The sequence below is a fragment of the Cnephaeus nilssonii genome, assembly GCF_951640355.1.
Source record: "Cnephaeus nilssonii genome assembly, chromosome: 9".
In the NCBI taxonomy this organism is placed as follows: domain Eukaryota; kingdom Metazoa; phylum Chordata; class Mammalia; order Chiroptera; family Vespertilionidae; genus Cnephaeus; species Cnephaeus nilssonii.
Genome location: NC_137080.1, coordinates 54588704 through 54612388, shown reverse-complemented (window position 1 = coordinate 54612388; position 23685 = coordinate 54588704). Strand labels below are relative to the sequence as shown.

Here is a 23685-nt window from a genome sequence, read left to right as displayed (position 1 = left end):
CCCCTCATGAGCACAAACACAGCACTTCCCACTGGACCACTGGATGCAACCACTACCTTGGGATTGCCTTCTCCAGCTAAATACCGATTTTCCCTAAAAAATGTAACAGGTTTACATGAATCTGTGGTTGTGTGTACCTCCTTATTAATCTCCAGAAATTAGGTGTTGCTTCTGAAAAGAACACTGTTCGTGAGTGGAGGATATAGTTTGGAGGTGTTTTCTGGGGTCCCTCTGTCTGGTCTCATGGGAAAGTAGCCAGGGGGTCATTCCACCTTAGGGACCAGGAACTGAAGCATAACTTAGGTTAAGATGTTATCTTCAGCCTGCCAGAGGTCCAGGTCTTGTGACCATTACTCAGCTCCAGGCTACTGTCCCCTGCTGCCTCGGGGATTGCTGATTATTCAGGAGAAAAGGTTAGGTCTCTGAGGGGTAAGGGCGTGGGGGAGGGGAATATGATTTCTAGAGCTAAGATCTAAAACTAAATGAAAGTCATAAGGAGCCTTGGTTTCAGAATGACTGTGTTTTTATGGCTCTCGTTTTTATTTTTCATTGGTTTCATAAAGCCCTGTTCTGTAATGTAAAAAGGGAATGGGAAGTCTGGTATCTGGATGGGTATAAGCCATGGGAAGGCTGATCCTACAGAAGAGAAGGCGGTATCCCTCCTTCCCTGCTCTGTTTCCACGGAGCGGCCTCTCCCGACCCACACAGATGAAGCAAAGCCCTTAGGCCTGGCCCGTGGGCAGTGGACATCCACAGCACGGGGCAGGTGTTGGAGCTCTGTACAGGTTTGCGGAGCGAGTGAGTGATGTGGTAGCCCATTCCGCGCAGAGCTCCCTGGTTTGATGCTCCTATAACCAGTCAGGGTTGAGTGTAGCCTGGATTGGGTTTCAGGCCAGCTTCACCTAGACCAGTGATTTTCAACCAGTGTGCCACAAGAATTTTAAAAACATGCAATGCCTGACTATTTAGTCAGAGGCACTGAGCTCTTTTCCCTTAGGTTGTCAAGAAATGACAACAGCCAACACAACAATAGCCGTCCAGTGTGAATGAATCAAAATTATACCTATTTTTTGTCAGATCGGCAAAAACTAGAATATATTTTTTGGTGTAGTGCAGAATTTTAGTAATTACTTTACATGTACCATTAAATGAAAAAAGGTTGAAATTGCTGTTCTACTTCTCAGACAAAAAAAAAAAAATTAAAGTCCATTACCACCAAACCAGCATTGCAAGGAATGTTAAAGGGCCTACTTTAAGAAGAAATATAGGTATAAAGAATAAAATGGTAATAAATAACTTATCCTATATAATAAAAGGCTAATACGCAAATTGTCCCTTTGGAAGTTTGGCTGACCGGGAGTTCGACTGCTTGCTATGACGTGTGCTGACCACCAGGGGGCAGCGCTGAATGAAGGAAGATCCCAGCCAGCAGCAGGGGGGAAGGAAGGCCCCAATCAGCCCTGATCGTTGGCCAGGCCTCGAGACCCTACCCATGCACGAATTTCGTGCACCAGGCCTCTAGTCAATAATTACCTTAAATGTAAATGGACTAAATGCTCCAATCAAAAGACATGAATGGATAAGAAAACATGACCCATATATATGCTGTCTTATAAGAGACCCACATCAGAACTAAAGATGTACACAGATGATAGTGAAGTGATGGGGAAAAAATGCCATGCACATGGAAATGGAAAAAAACAGTAAGGTAAGGTAGCAATACTTATATCAGGCAAAATAGACTTCAACACAAAAGCAGTAAAAGAGACAAAGAAGGTCACTACATAATACTAAAGGCATTGATCCAACAAAAGGTTATAACCCTTGTAAACATATGTGTACCCAACATAGGAGCACCTAAATATGTAAAGCAAATCTTGATGGACATTAAGAGAAAGATCAACAGCAATACAGACATAGTAGGGTACTTTAACACTCTGCTAACATCAATGGATAGATCTTCCAGACAAAAAATAAATAAACAGCAGCCTTAACACACTGGATTGGATGGGTTTAATTGATATTTACAGAACATTTCATCCCAAAGCAGCAAAATATGCATTCTTCCCAAGTGCACCTGGAACATTCTCAAAGATAGACCACATGTTAGACCACAAAATAAGTTTTAAGAAATTCAAGAAGATTGAAATCATATCAAGCATCTTCTCTGACCACAATTGTTTGAAACTAGAAATCAGCGATTAAAAAAAAGTGAAAAACTTTTGAATACATGGAGGCTAAATAACATGTTATTAAATACTGACTGGGTTAACAATGAGATCAAGAAAGAAGTCAAAAGTTACTGAAGACATATGAAAATGAACATACAACCCAAAATCTATGGAATACAGAGAGAGCAGTCCTGAGAAGGAAGTTCATTGCATTACAGGCCTACCTCAAGAAGAAAGAGAAATCTCAAGTAAACACCTACACCTAAAAGAAACAGAAAAGGAGCAACAAGCAAAGCCCAGAGGACGTAGAAGAAAGAAGAAAGATCATAGCAGAAATAAATGACATAGTGTCAGACTAAAGAAAAACAATACAAAGGATCAATGAAACCAAGAGCTGGTTCTTTGAAAAGATAAACAAGATTGATGCAGACTCATTGAGAAACAAAGAAAGAGGACCCAAATGAATAAAATCAGAAATGAAAGCGATGTAACAACTGACACCACAGAATTACAAAGGATGGTAAAAAATATATATATATACTATAAACAACTATATGACAAGAAGTTGGACAACCTGGGTGAAATGGATAAATTCCTAGCAACATACAATCTTCCAAAACTGAATCAGGAGGAATCAGAAAACCTGCAACTAATGAAATTGAAGCAGTAATAAAAAAAAATAAACTCCCAGCAAACAAAATTCTTGGACTGGATGGACTTACAGGTGAGTTTTACCAAACATTCCAAGAAGAACTAACACCTATTCTCCTCAAACTATTCCAAAAAAACTCAAGAGGAGGGATGATTTCCAAGCTCTTCTTATGAGGCCAGCATTATCCTAATTCCAAAACCAGATAAAGAGACTAGAAATAAAGAAAATTATAGACAAAGATCCCTGATGAACATAGATGCTAAAATCCTCAACAAAATATTAGCAAACTAGCTTTCTCTTCTGGTCCCTGCCGCTACGGGAGCTGCGGGCTTCTGTGCAGAGATGGCCAAGTCCAAGAACCACACCACGCACAACCAGTCCTGAAAATGGCACAGAAATGGCATCAAGAAACCCCGGTCACAAAGATACGAATCTCTTAAGGGAGTAGACCCCAAGTTCCTAAGGAACATGCACTTTGCCAAGAAGCACAACAAGAAGGGCCTGAAGAAGACGCAGGCCAACAACGCCAAGGCCATGAGCTCACGCGCTGAGGCCATCAAGGCCCTGGTCAAGCCCAAGGAGCCCAGGCCCAACATCCCAAAGGGCTGCAGCCGCAAACTCAGTCGACTTGCCTACATCCCTCACCCCAAACTTGGGAAACGCGCTCGCGCCCGCATCGCCAAGGGGCTCAGGCTCTGCCGGCCAAAGGCCAAGGCCAAGGCAGAAACCAAGCCCCAGGCTGCAGGTGCAGCTGCAGCTCAGGCTCCCAAAGTGGCTCAGGTTCCCACTCCCAAAGGTGCCCAGGCCCCCACGAAGGCTCCACAGTAGAGGCCTCTGTCTGCCGATGTGAGGACGGAAGGACTGTGGGGCCCCTGGGCTGCTGTCTGCGTGGCGCCAGTGCCGTCCTGTGCTGTTTGTACAAATAAACCTGCGGCAGGATCAAAAATATATATATATATATTAGCAAACTATATCTAGCAATACATTAAAAAGATCATATACCATGAACAAATGAGATTTATTCCAAGGATGCAGGATTGATACAATATTCACAAATCAATAAATGTGATACATCACATAAACAAAATGAAAGCTAAAAATCACATAATCATATCAATAGATTCAGAAAAGGCATTTGATAAAGTCCAACACCCATCTATGATAAAAAACAAAAACAACTCTCAGCAAAGTGGGAATAGAGGGATCATACCTCAACATAATAAAGGCCATATATGACAAACATACAGCCAACATCATACTCAATGGGCAAAAACTAAAAGCATTTGCCCTAATATCAGGAACAAGACATGGACATACGTCTGCTTTCACCACTCTTATTCAACACAATACTAGAAGTCCTAGCCACAGCACGCAGACAAGAAGAATAAAAGGCATCCAAATTGGGAAGAAAGAAGCAAAACTGTCATTATTCACACATGACATGATATTGTACATAGAAAACACTGAAGACTCCACCAAAAGAAACAACTAGATCTAATAAATAAATTTGGCAAAGTAGCAGATACAAAATTTAATATTTAGAAACAGGTGGCATTTTTATACACCATCTAGAGGCCTGGTGCATGAAATTTGTGCACTCGGGGGGGGGGGGTTGTCCCTCAGCCCAGCCTATGCCCTCTTGCAGTCGGGGATCCCTCAGGGAGCAGGCCTAAGCCGGTAGTCGGACATCCTTAGCACTGCCACAGAGACAGAAGAGGCTCCTGCCACCACCGCTGTGCTCACCAGCCATGAGCCTGGCTTCTGGTTGAGCAGCGCTTTCATTTCTGATTTTATTTATTTGCTCCTGTGTTGAGAATCTTCCCCCTGGTGGTCAGTGCACATCATAGCGAGTGGTTGAGCAGCCTTAGCATATCATTAGCATGTTACGCTCTGATTGGTTGAACGGACAACCGAATGACCGGACACTTAGCATATTAGGCTTTTATTATATAGGATAATGAACTATCAGAAAGAGCAATTAAGAAAACAATCCCATTTACTATTACAACAACAACAACAAAAATAAGGTACTTAGGAATAAATTTAACTAAAGAGGTAAAAGATCTGTACATAGAAAATTATAGGACACTGAAGAAAGAAATTGAAAAAGATACAAAAAGTGGAAGCATATACAGTGTTCATGGATTGGAAGAATTAACATCATTAAAATTCCCATACTGCCCAAAGCAATCTATAGATTCAATACAATTCCTATTAAAATACCAATGGCATGTTTCACAGATTTAGAACAAATATTCCAAAAATTTATATAGAACCAAAAAAGATCTCAAGGGGGCATGTGTGGGGAGGGGTGTGGGATGGGAATGGGGGGACGAGGACAAATATGTGATACCTTAATTAATAAAGAAATTTAAAAAAAAAAAAGATCTCAAGCTCAGCTGCTGTGGTTCAGTGGTTGAGCACATGGTTCAATTCCCCATCAGGGCACATGCCTGGGTTGCAGGCTCAATCCCCAGTAAGGTGCGTGCAGTAGGCAGCTGATCAATGATTCTCTCTCATCATTGATGTTTCTATCTCTCCCTCTCTCATCCTCTCTGAAATCAGTAAAAAGATATTTAATTTTTTTTTAATTAAAAATGGGAGGGGACCCTTTCCTCCTCCCAACATGGGAGTCCGTTCTGGGGGACTCTTTCTTCCTCCCCATGTGGGAATCTGTACTTGTTCTTTAATAAATTTCCACCTTTGCTATACCAAAAAAAAATAACAAATGGAACTGCCTTCTGACCCAGTGAAACCACTTCTGGGTGTATATCCGAAGAAACCCGAAATATCAATTCAGAAGAATATACTAGTATGCACCCCTATGTTCATTGCAACCTTATTTTCAATAGCCAAGATTTGGAAGCAGCCCAAGTGCCCATCAGTAGATAAGTGGGTAAAAAAGCTGTGTTACATTTACACAATGGAATACTATGCAGCTGTGAAAATGAAAGAAAGCTTATCTTTTGTGACAGCATGTATGGATCTGGAGATTATTATGCTAAGTGAAATAAGCCAGTCATAGAAAGACAAGTACTGTATATGGTCCAATTTACATGTAGAATCTAATGAATAAAATAAACTGATGAACAAAATAGAAACAGAGGCATGGATGCATGGAACAGACTGACAGCTGTCAGAGGGGAGGGAGTGAAAGAAGGTGAAGGGATTAAGCAAAAAGCCATGTGTACATAACACATAGACACAGACAACGAACAGTGTGGTGATAGCCAGAGGGAGCTAGGTGGAGGTGGGCAAAGGGGGGCGGGGGAATGGGAATGGAAAGAGACTGCTTGGGGCGGTGGGTGCATGATGCCGTGTGTGCAGATGGTGTTTTTTGAAACCTGCACCCCAATAAATTCAATGTTTTAAAAAAATTGCTGCTATAGACCATCCTCCCTGGGTACCATGCTGGTATTACATGAAGATGCATAATTAGTCTCTTTGAGACCTCCCAGTTGTCATTGAAAGCCCAAGAGCAAGAATCTGAGCAGTAGCCCTAACTGGTTTGGCTCAGTGGATAGAGCGTCGTCCTGCAGACTCAAGGGTCCTGGGTTCGATTCCGGTCAAGGGCATGTACCTTGGTTGCGGGCACATTCCCAGTAGGGAGAGTGCAGGAGGCAGCTGATTGATGTTTCTCTCTCATCGATGTTTCTAGCTGTCTATCCCTCTCCCTTCCTCTCTGTAAAAAATCAAGAAAATATATTAGAGGGACACAGTCTGGATATGGACAATATCACGTGGCCCCTTGGGTTCCCTGAAGGGAACATGGCAGTGGGCACATCATGGTTGGGTACAGAGATGGCCAGGGAGACCATGACTCAGCACCCTAGTTGCCAACCACCTCATACCTCTGTCGTGAAGATGGGAGGGAGCCCTGGGCACCCGGAGCTGCTCCTGTACAAGAGGCAGGGCACACGGCAGCTGGCTCACTGGTGGGCATGGAGGGCACCGGGCCAGCAGTGTCCACACGGTGCCCTGAGGAGTGCCGGGGCAGAACCTAAAGCCAGACTTCACCTCACGCTTCACGACCTGAGCAGCCTGCTTTACGGCTCTCATGGCCACACAATTTCCTGCGTGCAAAACATGCTCAGAGCTTTAAATAACAACAAAGAATAAACCTTAAACCACTTTTGGCTTAAAACACTAATCAAATCTCTCTTTATAGATTTAGGAAATACATGTGGACCCCAGGAACTCCACGTCTCTCCCAAGATCATGAAACCAGATTGAAACTGAGCTTGCACCGACTCCCAGCTCCTGATTCGCTTTGGGAGCCCAAACGAGCTTTAGTTGAGGAAATTTAATTGTGGGGAGTTGGGGTGGGCACACAGGCATTGCCCCTCTCTACAAATGGATTTCACCACAGAAAAGGCATAAAAATCTTGTCGGATCTATGGGAAAGTGTTGGCTAAATTACTTAAGCTTAGTCATTCAACAAACATTTATCCACCATCGAACCTACTAAGTGCTAGGCAAATTCCAGAGATACAGCGGCCCTTCCTAAACTCCACGGTGCTTGTGGGGTTTATTAAGGGACTTTACACGTGAGGGAGACACGTCTTGGTCGGTGGCAAGATGATGTGGATCAGTGCAACGTGGCAGGTGCTAAGGGGTTATAGAGACAGGGCAGGATGGATAAGGGCACTGGGGCGTGGCCTGCCCCAGATAAGGGGAAGGTGACTTGCAAACTTGCCTGGGGAGGGGTAACAGCCTGTGCCAGGAACCAGCATGCCCGGGAGAGCAGGAGAGGGTCAGCCCGACAGCCTGGGAGTTCGGGAAGCAGCCTCTTTGGCCTGGATCCCAGGCAGTGGTCACATCGCGGAATAGTCTCTTCTGCACACTGACCTTGATCCGATTCTTCTTAAAGTGTGCAAGTCAGTCAGTCATGTCACATTTTAGCGGGGAAGAGACTTCTCTTACCTTCAAGGTTACTTCAGCTGGTCTAATAATTAAATTATGAGACAGATTAATAAGAGAAAATAACCAAATTTAACTAACATACATACACATGGGAACCCCACATACATGAGAGAGTCAGCGACCCCACATACATGAAAGGTTCAGAGACAGCAAGGAAACATGGGGATACAGGACATTCTGAGTTAAGGATGACGTAAGGCGCCTGTGGGGGAGGAGGTCATTCTCAGGGTGATAGGAGTGTTCTCCTGAGGAAATGACGTCTGGAAATGACATTTGGGCTAAGATCAGAAAGATGTCCAAGAGTTAGCTTGACACTGATTATCTTTAATCTTATTGAGCAATTACCTAAGTCTGCTTCACTTGTTACATTAACTTCTTTAATCCTCCCAACAACCCTGTAAGGCAGGTATTGTTGTTTTCTTCATTTCACGGATGAATAAACTGAAGCACAATGACGTAATTCTCGTGTAGGTCTCTAGCTCCAGGTCTTAGTCCTTATTGGAAGGCTGTGGAGGTGGGTGTGGTCTAGGAATGAAAGGACAGACTGCTGACGGGCAGGGCCGTTGGTCTAGACCAGTGGTCGCAAACTCATTAGTCAACAGAGCCAAATATCAACAGTACAACCATTGAAATTTCTTTTGAGAGCCAAATTTTTTAAACTTAAACTTCTTCTAACGCCGCTTCTTCAAAATAGATGCGCCCAGGCCGTGGTATTTTGTGGAAGAGCCACACTCAAGGGGCCAAAGAGCCGCATGTGGCTCGCGAGCCGCAGTTTGCCGACCACGGGTCTAGACTGTAGATGAAGCTGGTAAAGAGAGAAAGAGCCACATCGTGTAGGTACAACAGTTTATGATATTCACGCCAGAAGCTGCATTGTTTTGCCGAGGGCCAGTAGGAAATACTTTAAACCAGGGAGCACCTGGTGGCACTGTGTTTCAGAAAGGTCGCGCAGGCTGCTGTGGCCAGACGTCAGATGATGGTGACCTTGCCTGAGGAGATGTAGAGAAGCAGATAGATAAAACAGTGTCTGCTGGAAGTGCGACCTTCCAAGGAATTTAAAAGAAAGACTGAAGTCCCTTAGAAGCAATGGTGTGAAATATGCTAATTACCAATTATTTTTATCCACTCCTTTATAGCAATTTGGAAGTTCTTAAACGGATTCCCATATATATGAAAAACCACAGTATGCAGATGATGTGCTGTGGAATTGTGCACCTGAAATCTGTATAATTTTGTTAACCAGAGTCACTCCAACAAATTCAATAAAAAGGAAAATGGAACATATTATGGATGGCATTAAAATCCTATATAATAAAAGGCTAATATACAAATTGACCATACAGCAGAATGACCGGTCGCTATGACACGCACTGACCACCAGGGGGGCAGATGCTCAACACAGGAGCTGCCCCCTGGTGGTCAGTGCGCTCCCGCAGAGGGAGCACCACTCAGCCAGAAGCCCTGAGCTGGGCTCACGGCTGGCAAGCACAGCGGTGGTGGCAGAAGCCTCTCCCACCTCTGCAGCAGTGCTAAACATGTCTGACTGACGGTTTAGGCCTGCTAGGGGAGCGGACCTAAGCTGTCAGTCAGACATCCCCCGAGGGCTCCCGACTGCAAGAGGGCGCAGGCCAGGCTGAGGGACCCACTCAAGTGCATGAATTTCATGCACCAGGCCTCTAGTATTCTATAATTTGCCCTGGCCGGTATGACTCAGTTGGTTGGAGTACTGTCCTGTACACCAAAAGGTTGGGGGTTTGATTCCTGGTCAGGGCACAAACCTAGGTTGCAAGTTCTATTCCCAGTTGGGGCAAGTACTGGAAGACAACTGATTCTCTCTCTCTCTCTCTCTCTCTCTCTCTCTCTCTCTCTCTCTCTTCCTTCCCCTCTCTCTAAAATCAATAAGCATGTTCTTGGGTGAGGATTTTTTTTAAAAACACCTATAGCCCTATTCAGTTTGGCTCAATAGATAGAGCATTGGGCTGTGGACTGAAGGGTCCCAGGTTTGATTCCAGTCAAGGGCACATGCCCAGGTTGCGGGCTCGATCCCCAGTATGAGGCTTGCAGGGGGCAGCCAATCAATGATTCTCTCTCATCATTGATGTTTCTCTCTCTCTTCCTCTCTCTGAAAGCAATAAAAATATATTTTAAAACCACCTATAATTTATTCAGCCAATTGGAAACCCGACCTGCTCCCTGGCCCCGGGGTCACCCTGACCCACCTTCTCAGCCCCTCTGGCCTTGGAGCCATCAGGGTCCTGAGGGGCTGCTGTGGCCAGGGCTCCCAGGCGGGGCGCTCCCTGTTAGGGTCTCTCAGGCACCCACTCTGTCCTGGGAAATGCCCCACGGACCAACTCTAAATGCCAGCCCACAACTTCTGCTTCTCCCAGTTTGACTCCCAGGTTATTTTTTTTGCCCTGTGGCAGGAGTAGAGTTCTGGTGAATAACTTCTGCCAAGATGACGAGCTGGGTTTCTAAAGACAGATGTGAGGAGAGGATATTTTGGGTATGAATGTCTGGCAGAAAATAGAATGGTGTGGGAAATGTGGAGTCCGGGGTTGTTTTCTCTGCCTGTGGTTTTCAGGGGTCCCAAGGGTGGCGGGGGGAGGCCAAAGAGGGCTCTGCCGTGGAGGCAGGGATTCGCCACAGAGGAAGTGGCCTCCCAGTTCCTGATTGAGTCCAGGTAAGACCCCGAGGACACGTCTCTTCTTCTAAGAAAAGGAACATCATGGGCTTTCAGAAGTGGAGAATGTTCCCTGCCGGATGGGAGCTGGGGTTTGTAGCCCAGGTTTCTAACGTTGACATTCTGTTCAAGTTCAGATATGTCGATGGAAGGCAGAAACATACAGGCTAAACCCTTCTCTTGGGTTTCCAGGAAACTGCCAGTCGTCCTTTCCCAAAGGCATTTAGTGCCGCTTCCTCCTGGACGTGTGTTTTGCGCCACCTTGTGGGTATATTGGGAACTGCGCCTCCCCAAGCTTCTCAGGGCTCAGAGAACCACCTCCTGTGACCCGCCCCAGCTGAGAAGGTGGGCGGGGCCTGCCACACCTCCTGGCCCCCTAAAAGCAGGTTCCAGGCTTGCCCAAAGGAGGACCCGCACAGAACAGAATGTTACTCTTCCTGCTCCTGTTCACTGCTCCAGATCATCCACAACTGCCGCAGCCCAGCAAACCGCACACTGCAGGTGGAGCTGGGACAAGGCCTGCGCGCCTCCTCAAGTCAGGTGCTTTCGTCAGAATAAAGGGCTAAGACCTTCTTCTTTTTCTTTTTTATCTTTTTTCCAAAGGGAGCAGGAAAACGGGAAATGAAGGCTGGCCGCAGCCCTTCCTGCTTGTGAAGTGCTGGCCTTTGCAGCACTTCTCTGTGGGTACTGAGCTGGAGGGGTGCCCTTCGCACAGGAGCAGAGCAGGGGTGGGTTCCCATCACACTCACGGCAGCTCGACAAGCCCAGAAACAGCACAGGGCCCGAGGGGCCGCCCCGGCTTGCACCTGGCTCGGTGAGGGGCCTGTGGCAACCAGCTCTTGTCGGCCGCAGGAGAACAGAGCATCGTGGGCTGTGTTGGGTGTGGAGAGAACAGCGTTTCCGTGCCTCCCAGCCTGCTTTTCAATGTGCCCTTCGCATACCGGCCTTGTGACCTTGGGCACGAGCCTCTGGCAATCAGTCTGCTAGCCTGTAAGTGGGGATAATAATAGGACCTACCTCGTGAGATTCTTGGAGGATTAAATGAGATGTAGCCCCGGCTTGGCTCTTGGCTGACTCCCATAGCTGGTCCGTGTGCGTAAGCAATGCCGGCTGAAGTTCCCTGCACCCCTAACATCTGGGAGGAAGGAGGGGCGTGATAGGAGCAGTGGCAGGTCAAGGGTATCTGTTCTGTCAGAACAACCCAAACGTGGTCATTGTCTCTGAGGAGGAAGATAGGATCTGCATTGTGCCTGAAGGAGGGTGCAGTTACCGAACTGAGACGTGCCTGTGTCAGGCTCCCTGTGGCCTCATGCAGGCACATGCCCAGGAGGCACAGTGGGGTGGTGAGTGGCCCCCACGGCTCTCCCAGGGGTCCCCTTTGAGACGGAAATCAGCAGAACCGCCATTGAGATCTGGCCGGGTGGACAGGTAGTGTGCGTGCTGGTCAGCCAGAGGATGAATGTGGCTCTTCCGAAAGTCACCTGAGGGGACCCAGGATTTAGCAGCAAAACCTGAAGACAGCCCTTTTCATTTCTGTTCACGTTCATTAACAATTCTAAGGCAGGGATCCTCAAACTTTTTAAACAGGGGCCAGTTCACTGTCCCTCAGACCATTGGAGGGCCGGACTATAGTTTAAAAAAAACTATGAACAAATTCCTATGCACACTGCACATATCTTATTTTGAAGTAAAAAAAAACAAAAGGGCAAAAACACCCGCATGTGGCCCGCGGGCCGTAGTTTGAGGACGCCTGGTCTAGGGTGTCTAGAGGTTGCCATCTCCTCACCAGAGAAGGAAGTACGCCTTTATTATCTACCATGTGCCAGGCACCGGGCCAGGGAGGTCAGACATTGAGTCCGCGCAGCAGCCCTGGGAAGTAGGAGCTCTGTCACCCCTTTTTCGGGTGTGGGAACTACAGTGCAGTGAAGTGCCGTGGCTAGGGAGAATGGGCCGGGCCAGGAGGGAGGGAGGATCATCTTAGCGGCATCGCATCTTTCCGTCCCCGCAGCACCAGGCACAGCGCCCCGGCCTCAGGAAGAGCTTAGCAAATGCCTGCTGCGTGGAGAATGGAAGGATCTGTGTGGCAAAGGGGCGTTGGGACGCAGGGGCAGGTGCCCCGGCGGGCTCTGAAAGACCAGCTGTGTGGAGCAGCGGCTGGCAAGTCATCAACTCAGAATTCACTGTCCTCGGGCCAGTGGCCTGCTGGCCCGCAGCCAGCCGTGTGCCAGGGCGGACTTGATCAGCTTTGGCCCTTCTGTTTTAGGCACCCCACCCTCCAAAGAGGTGCCGGCGGGGAACTACCCGTTCATAGTCACCTCCGATGACGGACGGAAGGTTCCCGTGGTCCAGGCCTATGCCTTTGGCAAATACTTGGGCTATTTGAAGGTTGAGTTTGATGCAAAAGGAAATGTCATCACGTCCCATGGAAACCCCATTCTTCTCAACAGCAGCATTCCTGAAGGTATGTGAAACTTGGGGCCCCATTCCACGAACCCCAAAACCAGGTGGCTGAATTTTCCCTCCCTTTTTTTGTTAATATTTCAAGACAAGACTATATAATACTTTTGTAGAATTGGGCTTCTCCCTGAATTTATCATTTTCATGGATAAAGAGATTTAAAACACGCCCAAATGCCACAAATCCCCACTTGCTTTATATATATATATATATGTTTTATTGATTTTTCACAGAGAGGAAGGTAGAGGGACAGAGAGTCAGAGACATCGATCAGCTGCCTCCTGCACACCTCCTACTGGGGATGTGCCCACAACCAAGGTACCTGCCCTTGACCGGAATCGAACCTGGGACCTTTCAGTCTGCAGGCCGACGCTCTATCCACTGAGCCAAACCGGTTTCAGCCCCAGTTGCTTTTTTTGAGTCCTTTTAGCATCAGACACTGTCCTGCCTCTTGGGCATTTCTGGCGTGGCGCTGGTGTGGGAAAGCCACTCGCCGCTCACGTCCAGAGGACAGCTGATGACCGAAGCAGAGGGGTTCGGACCCGGCAGAGCAGGCCCCAGCCCTGCCCCGCCCGGCAGGAGTGTGTCCGGGCCAAGTCGCCCCAGCTCAGGGGCGTCAGCTGCATTACTTACCAAATGAAGGAGTATCTTTCTTCCTTTTTGGCCTGGGACTCAGAGTAAGAAACACATCTTACGTCATCCATTTTCATCCAGTATACACAGACACACTCCTACACCTCTCACCCGCCGTCTGCTGCTTAGCCTGATCAGATCAAGGAAGGGGGGCCGTGAGGGGCCACAGTTCCCTGAAGGGTAATGGTCCCCCACAGCCACACAGACCTCCCAACAGCCAGAGGGAGGGGCGGCCACGCAGACAGCCGAACCTCAGCAGCCTGTGTACCCGCCCCTGGGCCTTCGTCACCCACCAGCCCAGCAGTGCCCGCACAGGGGGGCCAGCAGGGACTCAGCGGTGACGAGCTGATGTTCGGATACTCCGCACGTCGTCCAATAAAGGTTCGTTCCAGGTCTTCGTACCAGGAAACAGAACAGAGGCTCCTAAGGAGATGGCATAGTCAAAACCAAAATGTACATCAGCGCAGTAAAGCAACGCGTCCTCGCACAGGCAGGCGGAATGGTGTGTGATTCCTTCCTCGAAATGGAGGCCAGGGTGAGACCGGCTTTAACTACAGACTGATGTTTTTGGTGATTTATTTATTTCTCTTCTAGATCCGAACATAAAAGCAGACATTAACAAATGGCGGATAAAACTAGATAATTATTCTTCCCAGGAGTTGGGGAAAACCATCGTCTACCTGAACGGCTCCAGCCAGTCCTGCCGCTTTCGAGAGTGCAACATGGGCAACCTGATCTGTGATGCCATGGTGAGTGGGCTGCAGGGATGCAGGGCCCAGGCTGAGGGAGGGGAGGAGGGAGGCGGAGAGGGGGAGGGGAGATGCAAGGGGGACAACCTGGTAGTTACAGAATTGAGCATTTAAAACAAAACCAGTGCCCAGACAAAAGCTGGGCAGGATTCGCGCCGAGCACCTTGGGGAGGAGTGTGAACGAGACCAGCTGAGCATCGCTTTGATCAGCAGGGACTGAAGCCTTTACAGTAAGGTGTTCGTCTTGGGATGTCTGAATTGTGAGTGTTGCTTTTCCTATAAGATGATTGGAATACGCAACCTCTGCTGCTCGAGGATGGAGACTCAGTAGATAAAGCACATCTGCTTGGGCCTAACTTGGAGACTGTGTTTCCCGGGTCTGTCCTTTGGCTCCAGAGAACGAGGCCTTGTGGGACCAGGACCTCCTTCACCAGCAGAGAGTGACAACACACATTCACAATGAGGATAGCCACTCCTGTGGCTGAGCACGGTGACCCGTGGGAAGCACCTCTCTGCCCACCCCTCGGGGGCTTTGCTGAGCCACGGTCCCCCCGGTCAGATGCAAAGCCCACACCCACGGGCCGTCTCCCGGTCTGTGCTCTGTACGTGCCCGGGACACAGCCACGCCCAGTAAATGTCTGCCAGGTCCATGACAGTGTCCACGCTCTCCACGGTAAAACCAAGACTGCCGGGGAAGTAGCTAGAGAGACGCCAGTACGTGTGCTGTTTAGAGGAAGGTCCCGAAGGAAACAGCCCAGGCCGTAAGCAGTGCTTACCTCTCCGCTAGGAGACTGGGGCCAGGGTAAGAAAACTCTCCGTTTTGCACTATTTTTTTTTCCAAACGAGAATATATTCACTTTATTTCTTATAACTAAATATATATTTTGTAAAAGAAAAGTAAGAATGCAACTGATTCTCCCCAGTTTCAGGAGGCTGTCCTTGGGCCTTCAAAATAGCTGCTTGGGAACTGGCTGGGATCCTGGACGTGGAGGCCAGGGTCCTCGTGGGCCTGAGGCCTGGAGTCCGAAGGCTTTCAGGTCCCGCCTTCAGGAGCCGGTGTGGGGCCCGCCCTGGAGGGCCCGTCTGCACGGAGGCCCGTCCTGACTCAGAGCCGGTTCACTGAGGCCCATGGAGAGCATGGGGCCTTGGAGAGGGGCTCGGAGCTTGAGATGGGTCACCATGTCTTATTTTTGCTTCTCATTCTGATGACGCTTGAGAGCGCTCTGGGAACACGGGAGCAGGGAGAAGCAGCCTCATTTCCTCAGGAGAGCCAACCCCGTTCCTGGCCCGGCTCCCAAGGAGGAAGTCCCAGAATGACTCACGTAAACTCTGCTGCCGTTGCAGATTAACAACAACCTCCGACACTTGGATGAAATGTCCTGGAACCACGTGTCCATGTGCATTTTAAATGGCGGTGGCATCCGGTCTCCCATTGACGAGCGGAACAACGGTAAGCTCCCCAGGCTCGGGCCCTGGGCTCGGGGTGGCCGCGCCCACGGGCAGCCTCAGCCGAGCTCTGCCGCCCGCCACGCACCACAGTGTCCGTTCGAGCTGCTCCTCAGTCCTGCCCAGCCCCCACACACACACACACACACACACACACACACACACACTTGAGTGTTCTCAGGTGTATTTGCATGTGGAGGCAGCAGACTGGGGTTCGTGGACCCCAAGTTTGATCTAAGCCTCTGACTCACAGAGTTAAGTGGGAATTGTCGCTGATTCATGCAAGATATTGGCAGCCCCCGCGCTGCTATCTGGAAAGAGAAAGGCAGCACTGCCTTCCGTGCTGGGGAACACCCCACTGGGTTCAGTCCTTTTCGTGCACCTACAGATATCCAGGGTCATGTTCTGTGGTGAAATACACCAGCCAGGCAGCTGCTCAGACACCCTGGCTGGCCTGCCTGATGTACTCTCAGAACCAGTCCGTTTGGGTGTAAGCCCCAAGCTCCTCGCGTTGTCTCAGTCAGGGGCAGGCGGCCGGGCAATGCTGTCTGTCGGGAGGACCTAAGCAGTGTTAACACTCACTACAGGTCCAGCCTCACGCCAGGAGATCCAGGCAAGGCACAGGCGACTTGGGAGCCACAGCCGGCCGCAAGCTCCTGCCATCTTGCTCAGGCGGGGAGGGCACGGCCAAGGGCCTCTTGAATCCATTCCCACCCGCGCTGCGTCAGGAGCCACTTAGACTCCGCGGGTGCTGACCTAACCGCCCCCCGTGCCCCTCACCTCCTCCGCCAGCCCTAAAGGAAACTGGTCTGGGGAATGCTTGTTCTCAAGATGCGCTCCTTCTTGCCTCCTCTGTGACCGCCCTCAGGCACGATTACGTGGGAGAGCCTGACGGCCGTCTTACCCTTCGGAGGCACCTTTGACCTGGTCCAAGTGAAAGGCTCCACCCTGAAGAAGGCCTTTGAGCACAGCGTGCACCGCTACGGCCAGTCCACGGGCGAGTTCCTGCAGGTGGGCGGTAAGTGGCCTCCCGGGGGAGGTGGGATTCCCTGCAGGTGGGCTTAGCTCCCTCTTCACCAGGACCTCTGTGGCCAGGCTTGTTCCGGTTTTCTATCAGCCAACACTGGTGCACAGTCTTTTAAAGGACGCGGACTCGCAGACCACCAAGATGAGGTCAGTGTCAAAGCCCCGAGGCCTGGAAAAGAGTATTGCCCAGTCCGATTGGGGCGTCAGGTGGGCCCTATGCAGGTGCAGGCCCTCCTAACTCTAACAGGCCAGCTGCCTTGAAGGCGTTTCTATTAAAATCTTAGTTGTTCAAACATTCAGTACTCTTTGTAAAATAAGTAAAATCCCTCCTTGTTCTAGTCATAACCATCTGGAACCCTGCAGAGGTTCAAAGGCGTGCAGCGTCCAATCAGTTAACACGGACCCCTACACCTGCTGTGTAGACACATCTGATCATTGAAGCAAGGGGTTCAAATTGGGCGGAACATTTGTTCTGGTCGGGCTCCAGCCCTGGCCTCACCCCCACAGTGGTCTGGTTTCGCGGTGACCTGGGCAAGTCTCCAGCGTCTCCGAAGGCAGAGGAAATCCGCGTGCCCTGCTCATCTCACGAGTTCCAGTGAACATCGATTAAAGATAAATTCTTCCAAAATTGCCAAGGACTTCTGAAACGCTTTTGTCAATAATCCCACAGCCCAGTGCATTAACCTTCAAATTAACGTTCTTACTTGACCCGAGAGCATATCCTGGCCTCGTTTTGTTTTACTGTAGATGGTGGCCCCGCTCGATGGGTGTGACTGTTTGTGGCGCTCTCCCTCTGCAGAACACTTAGGGCTGAGGGGCTGCAGAAGGTGGGGGGCCCGGACTTGGGCCTGCTGCCTGTGGGGAAACCCAAACATTCTGCATCTTTCCAGGAGAGAGTGGGGGGAACAGCGGGTTTTGATGCTCCAGTACGGTGCTGGGGAGTTGTATGTCCCGTGGAAGTCACTCAAGTCCAAATTATTGCCATTTCGTACTCTTCAACATTGTCACAAATGACCTGCCCTCTCATCTACTTCTCATTTTCCAAAGCTGCTGAACCAACTCACTTGGGATTTTAGAAAGATGTAGTTTCTCCCCCCCGAGTCCGTCCTTGCCCATTCGGAGCCAGAGCCAGTTTCCCGCCAGTGGTTCTCAGACCGCCCAGAAGGCCTCCCCCTAACCAGGAAGGGTAGCTGCAATGTCACCGCAACTCCTGCTGAAGTTTCACTCACGCTCAAACTCAGTGAAAACCAAGCCCAGGGCCCCAACTCCAGGCTTTGGCCAACATCTCTTTCTCAGAAAACAGAACCTTTGGGTCCAATGAAAACATATCGTCGCATTTCTTTTCTAGGAATCCACGTGGTGTATGATCTTTCCCGAAAACCTGGGGACAGAGTGGTCAAACTAGATGTTCTTTGCACCCGGTGCCGAGTGCCCACGTACGAGCCTCTCAGAACGGATGAGGTGTATAAGGTGATCCTCCCGAGCTTCCTTGCCAACGGTGGGGATGGATACCAGATGTTAAAAGAAGAATTATTACAACATGACTCGGGTAAGCTCCGGTGCCTGCTCCTCTCCACGTCCCATAGGAGCTCAGGAGCTGGTCCGAAGCGGGGAGCTACTCACGATGCCAGAGCGGCGAAGGCAGAGGCCAGAACCTGCCCCTGTGGCCACCTCCCTCCTGTGCGTGGGAACATGTGCCTGTCCCTTCCCAGCCCACATACCCAGCCATCCACACCAGGGAAAATGCATTTATAAATCAAAACTGTTTTTAAAACTCTTTTATGTACCTACTAGTAGCCCCGCACCCGAATCCGTGCGCCAGTAGGTCGCTGCCGCCCTCCTGTAGCTCCCCCCGCCCCCCCTCATAGCTCACTGCCCTGCCCCCTCCTGCTGCTTGTAGCTCGCTGCCCCACCCTTCTGCAGATCCGTGATCTGGTCGTTTCGTGGTGGGTCGTTACACCTCAGGGTGTGACAGATAATTAGCATATTCCTCTCCAATTATATAGGATAAACAGCTATTTAAATGTTGAAAAATGAGTTTTGCACTTATAGAAAAAGACATGCCTCTAGAACTTTAGGTTGGCCATGGAAAATCATCATAGTGCATCATCTCAGCTTTCTACAAGAAGCTTTTAGCGTGAATGGGTCAAGGGGTGCATGGGAGCTGACCCGCCCTTTCAGCATAGCGCGCTGGTGGCGCCCGTTATGGGAACCACACTTGAGCCGGTCAGTATTTCTGTCAGCATTTAGGGCCATCAGACACCAGCCTTCTAAAAGTCCTTTTGAGAACCACATCATGTGCATGAAGTCCACTGAGAGAATACACTACCCCTTCCTCTTCTCCAGGGGGAAATCAGTGTGCTTGCAAGACACGGGCACAGCCTCCCTGAATCTCCGGGATGCAGCTCAGCCAGCTTCCTCCGCAGCCCTGCCGTGGCAGCCCTGCCATTCCAGCTGCTGGTTCCAAGGCGGCGGAGAGCCGTCAGGGCAGGGGAGGCAGCCCTCCCTGGGGAAAGGCACTGGCCACGTCTGTGCACTCCACGCCAGAAGATGCGAAGGCAAGCTTAGCAAGGTGTTCTCTTTAGCGCCGTGAAGCAGAGGCTGATGGCTGGGCAGCACCACGCCCAGCCTGGCCGATGGGTGTTGGAGAAGAGGAACTCAACCAGAAAGCTGAGGGAGCCTGGGCCCTAAGGGTTCTCAACCCTGGCCACACATCAGAACCACTAGGGGAGCATTTTAAATTAAATACCAGTACCTTGGCCCCAACTTTTAAGAGATTCTAATTCAATTGGGTAGCGAGAAAAGTCTCTTCCAGTGAATCTAATGTATTCCCAGAGGTGAGAACCCGAGAGGAGTTCTTTTTTAAATATTAGAGTGATTTTTTTAAAATTGAGATTGTATTGACATATAACATTAGTTTTGGGTGTACAACATAATGACTTGATCTTTGTATACATTGTGAAATCACTTAAATAAGTCTAGTTAACATCCATCACCATGCATAGTTACAAAAATATATTTTTTCTTGTGATGAGGACTTTCAAGATCTACTCTTGTAGCAATGCAGTATTAATATAGTCACCATACTGAGCTTTACATTCCCAACACTTACTTTATAATTGGAAGTTTGTACCTTTTAATCCCCTTCACCCATTTCTCCCACCCCTCACTCCCCTGCCTCTGGTAACCACCAATCTGTTCTCAGTATCTGTTAGGTTGGTTTTGTTGTTGTTGAATTCGACATATAAGTAAAATCATATGATATTTGTCTTTTTTTACTTATTTCATGTAGCATAATGCCCTCAGGATCCACCTGTGTTGTCCCAAATGGCAAGATTTCTCTTTTTTTTTTTTCTGGCGGAATAATGTGTATTCACAGTGTGAGGCAAAAGTAAGTTTACAGTTGTATGCTTTGAAACAGAGTTTATTCTTGTATCCTTATTATTGTATTGTTTTCCTTGCGAACAACTATAAACCTACTTTTGCCCACCTATATATACGTAGGTCACAATTTCTTTATCCATTCATCCACTGATGGATACTTAGGTTGCTTCTGTATCTTAGCTACTGAAAATAACACTGCAGTGTACATGGGGGTGCATATATTTTATTTAGCGTTTTCATATTCTTTGGATAAATACTCATGAGTGGAATTGCTGGATCATATGGCAGTTCCATTTTTAATTTTTTGAGGGGCCTTCATAAGTTTTCCATAGTGGCTGTGTGCATTTATATTCCTACCAACAATGCACATCGTCACCAACACTTACTCCTTGTCTTTTCGATGACCAGCCATTTCCATAGGTGCGAGGGGATACCTCACTGTGGTTTTGATTTGCATTTCCGTGATGATTAGTGATGTTGAGCATCTTTTCTTATGCCTGTTGGCCATCTGTGTGACATTTGTGGAAAAATGTCTATTCAAATCCTCTGCCCAATTTTAACCATTTTTTTCTACTGAGTTGTATGACTTCTATATATATATATATAGAAGTATATATATATACTTTTTTTTTTTACCATAAGCCTCTTATCAGATACATGATTTATAGAGTGGTATTCTTTAAATAAATTTTGCTGGGTTCCTAAGGGTTTGCTGTAGTAGGCAGTTAGTATTTATCAGCTCTCCCTTTGGAAATGAAGTCCCGTTGCCTCTCCAGCAATTACGTGGAAATGATTCTGGAGCAGGCAAGCAAAAGGAAGCCACTGTATGTCTCAACGCGTTTCTCTTGCCCCGTTCCCCAAGAGCTTTAAAGGCGATGATGTCCACAACCTTTCCCTGAGTTGCATTCACACCTGGAACACGAAAAGGCACTTGTGATCACCACTCTTCTATTCTCCCGGGACACTTTACCAGGACTGTTCCCCCAATTACAATTACAAAGGACTTGAGAGAAATACATTGGTCTTCTCCTCTCTGACTGTTGATACCTTTCCTGTCACTAAAATAATGTCCGTATTTTTCTAGGTGACCAAGATATCAACGTGGTTTCTCAATACATCTCAAAAATGAAAGTCATTTATCCAGCAGTTGAAGGTCGGATCACGTTTTCTGCAGGAAGTCGTTACCATGGAAACTTTTATCTAATATTCCTCTCAATTTTGGCAGCTATCATTGTTTTATACCAATAGCCAAAAAACTCTCCTTGCCATTGTGTGAAACTGCCTTTAGGACCTTCTTTATAATGGCCCAGGCCATCCTCACAGGCTCCTGGAAGCTGAGCTTGTAAGATCATAAACGAAGACATCATCACTCAGGATCCACAACTTAGTGAACACACAGGAAAAGAATTTAAAATGAGCCCTGAGAGAGGAAGACCACCATCTTCGGTTTGCATATGCAAATTTTAAGCTGTTCAGAATACTTAATGGACTCCTCTCTTCTTCATGGATAACAAATCTCTGCTTTATTTCTGGTCTCTTGTTCCTTTTTAGCTCCTGTTATAGCAAGTTTCATGGACTAAACAAGGGCAGCATTCTTTCTTGTGCCTCCTACGTTCCTTTGATGAATCCAGGAACAAATGATGCAGCAATTAATGGGACAGGCCAAGTCAAGGGGCGGGGAGAAAGGGAAGGAAAGGAGGGGCACCCAGGACCGATTTTCATTGCAGAAGAGAGCTAAAGGACATGGTTTATTAAATAGACATTTCCTGAGCGTAGCAGCCTAGTGCCTGACACATGCTATTAACTGTTTGTGAGAGTCCATCAGTTCTGCTTCTGTGCTCTTTCCTTTCTTCTTAATTTTAAGGTGTCATGAGAAGAGAACCTTCTTAGACCAGGTGTAATTCTAAACCGCCCCAGAAAGTACCAATACTGTATTTATTCTAGTCGCACCACAAACACACACACACTCCCTCCCCCAGTCATGGAAAATCTAGAGGGTAGACAAGGGTTGATTTTTAAAAGTGGTGTACAGCCCTAACCGGTTTGGCTCAGTGGATAGAGCGTCGGCCTGCGGACTAAAGGGTCCCAGGTTCGATTCCAGTCAAGGGCATGTACCTTGGTTATGGGCACATCCCCAGTCGGGGGCTTGCAGGAGGCAGCTGATCAATGTTCCTCTCTCATTGATGTTTCTAACTCTCTATTCCTCTCTGTAAAAAATCAGTAAAATATATTTTTTAAAAATAAAAACGGTGTACAACAGCAGTTGCAAGTTGCTCTGCCTCCAAACCGGAACAGTCACTCGTAAGTCATTCTCAAGTCTAGATATGAGAGCTCCTACCTGGGAGTGGGCCCCTCTGAGTGGGTGCTCAGGAAATACCCAGACTGAGGAGATGATTTTTGCCCAAAGGTGGTTGTGGGAGCATGTGAACCTGCACAGCGTTGCATGATCCAACGAGAAAGGGAAACCTTCACCTTAGAAAACAGTGAGCACCTAAGAAAGAAAGAGCACCTACAATGACCACAAAATAAAACCAAACAGAAGCTTGTGTGGACCAGAAGGGAGTATGGGAGGAGTTTCTGGGGTGCTACAGTATTCCATGTCTGTCTGGTTGGTCACTCAGGCTTATTCAGTGTGTGAAGTCCATTGAACTGTACATTTGTGATTTATACACATTTCCAAATATATTTATACATATAAAAAAGTTAAAAAAAATAGTGAACACCAGCTAGAGGTGTGGAGAGGGAATATGTTTGTTTCTTAATGTTTACGAATATTAAGTGCCCTTGGCATAGAATATACTTGTCATAACATCTGTATAAAGGTTGTGGCAGTAAAATAATGTCCTCAGTTCTATGTATATACACATCAGCTATAAGTAATGTCAGTAAGATTGTAGGGAAAATTAGAGGTGCATTTGGGGTATATTTTTTCTGCTTGACCTTGTAAAATAGGATAAATTCTACTAGAGCACAAACTTTAAAGAACATTTTTATAACTTTTCTAAATATGTGTGCATGTGTTGTGCAATGGTTTAAGAAATGACCTCAAAACTTTGCAATTGCAGATTCCAAACAATAAAATTGAAGATAGGCTCTTTGTCTTTGGTAGTTATTTCTTCTCTCAAGTGAACACCTATAACCCAAGACAATCTGACTGACAGAAAACTGACAATTTATCACTGATATCATTTCCCTTGGTCAAAGGCCACTTGCTATCGATAACCCTCCCTGTCCCCCTTCTCACCCCAAAAATGGAAAAATACATGTACTTTTTAGGGAGGCGAAAAGAGTAAGTAAAGAATATTTTAAGTAAGACTACTACATTTTCTGGCTTTCATATGTAGAATCTGATGTAGAAACTGTTTTGAGACCTGTAATGGTTTCCTATAAATAAAGAAGGTCCACATTAGTGTTGGGGATTTTAATTAATTTATCTGAACTGGTTGTGCATCTAAGAATCTTCAAGCATACGGATGACACAAGAGACTTTAATCTATCAGACACATTAAATCCATTGGGTGGCGAGTGCCTTCAGCAGCTTGAGACAGTGAGCTGGCTCTCTTA

General features: G+C 47.7%; 2 protein-coding genes across 2 annotated transcripts in view; both read left to right on the top strand.

The window, feature by feature from the left end:
* The window catches only part of NT5E (5'-nucleotidase ecto), a 57042-nt gene extending 33823 nt beyond the window's left edge, over positions 1-23219 (top strand). Inside the window, exons 4-9 of the mRNA XM_079780426.1 lie at positions 12690-12887; positions 14111-14265; positions 15610-15715; positions 16580-16729; positions 18086-18286; positions 21206-23219. Of these exons, the coding sequence (XP_079636552.1) occupies positions 12690-12887; positions 14111-14265; positions 15610-15715; positions 16580-16729; positions 18086-18286; positions 21206-21369 (974 nt within the window). The 3' untranslated portion in view covers positions 21370-23219. The remainder of the gene's footprint in view (positions 1-12689; positions 12888-14110; positions 14266-15609; positions 15716-16579; positions 16730-18085; positions 18287-21205) is intronic.
* Positions 444-3666, top strand: LOC307105036 (large ribosomal subunit protein eL29-like). The gene is given in 2 exon segments (XM_079780427.1): positions 444-3204; positions 3208-3666. Coding segments are annotated over 2 exon segments (483 nt in total). The 5' UTR covers positions 444-3165; the 3' UTR covers positions 3652-3666.
* Positions 23220-23685: the final 466 nt, after the last annotated feature.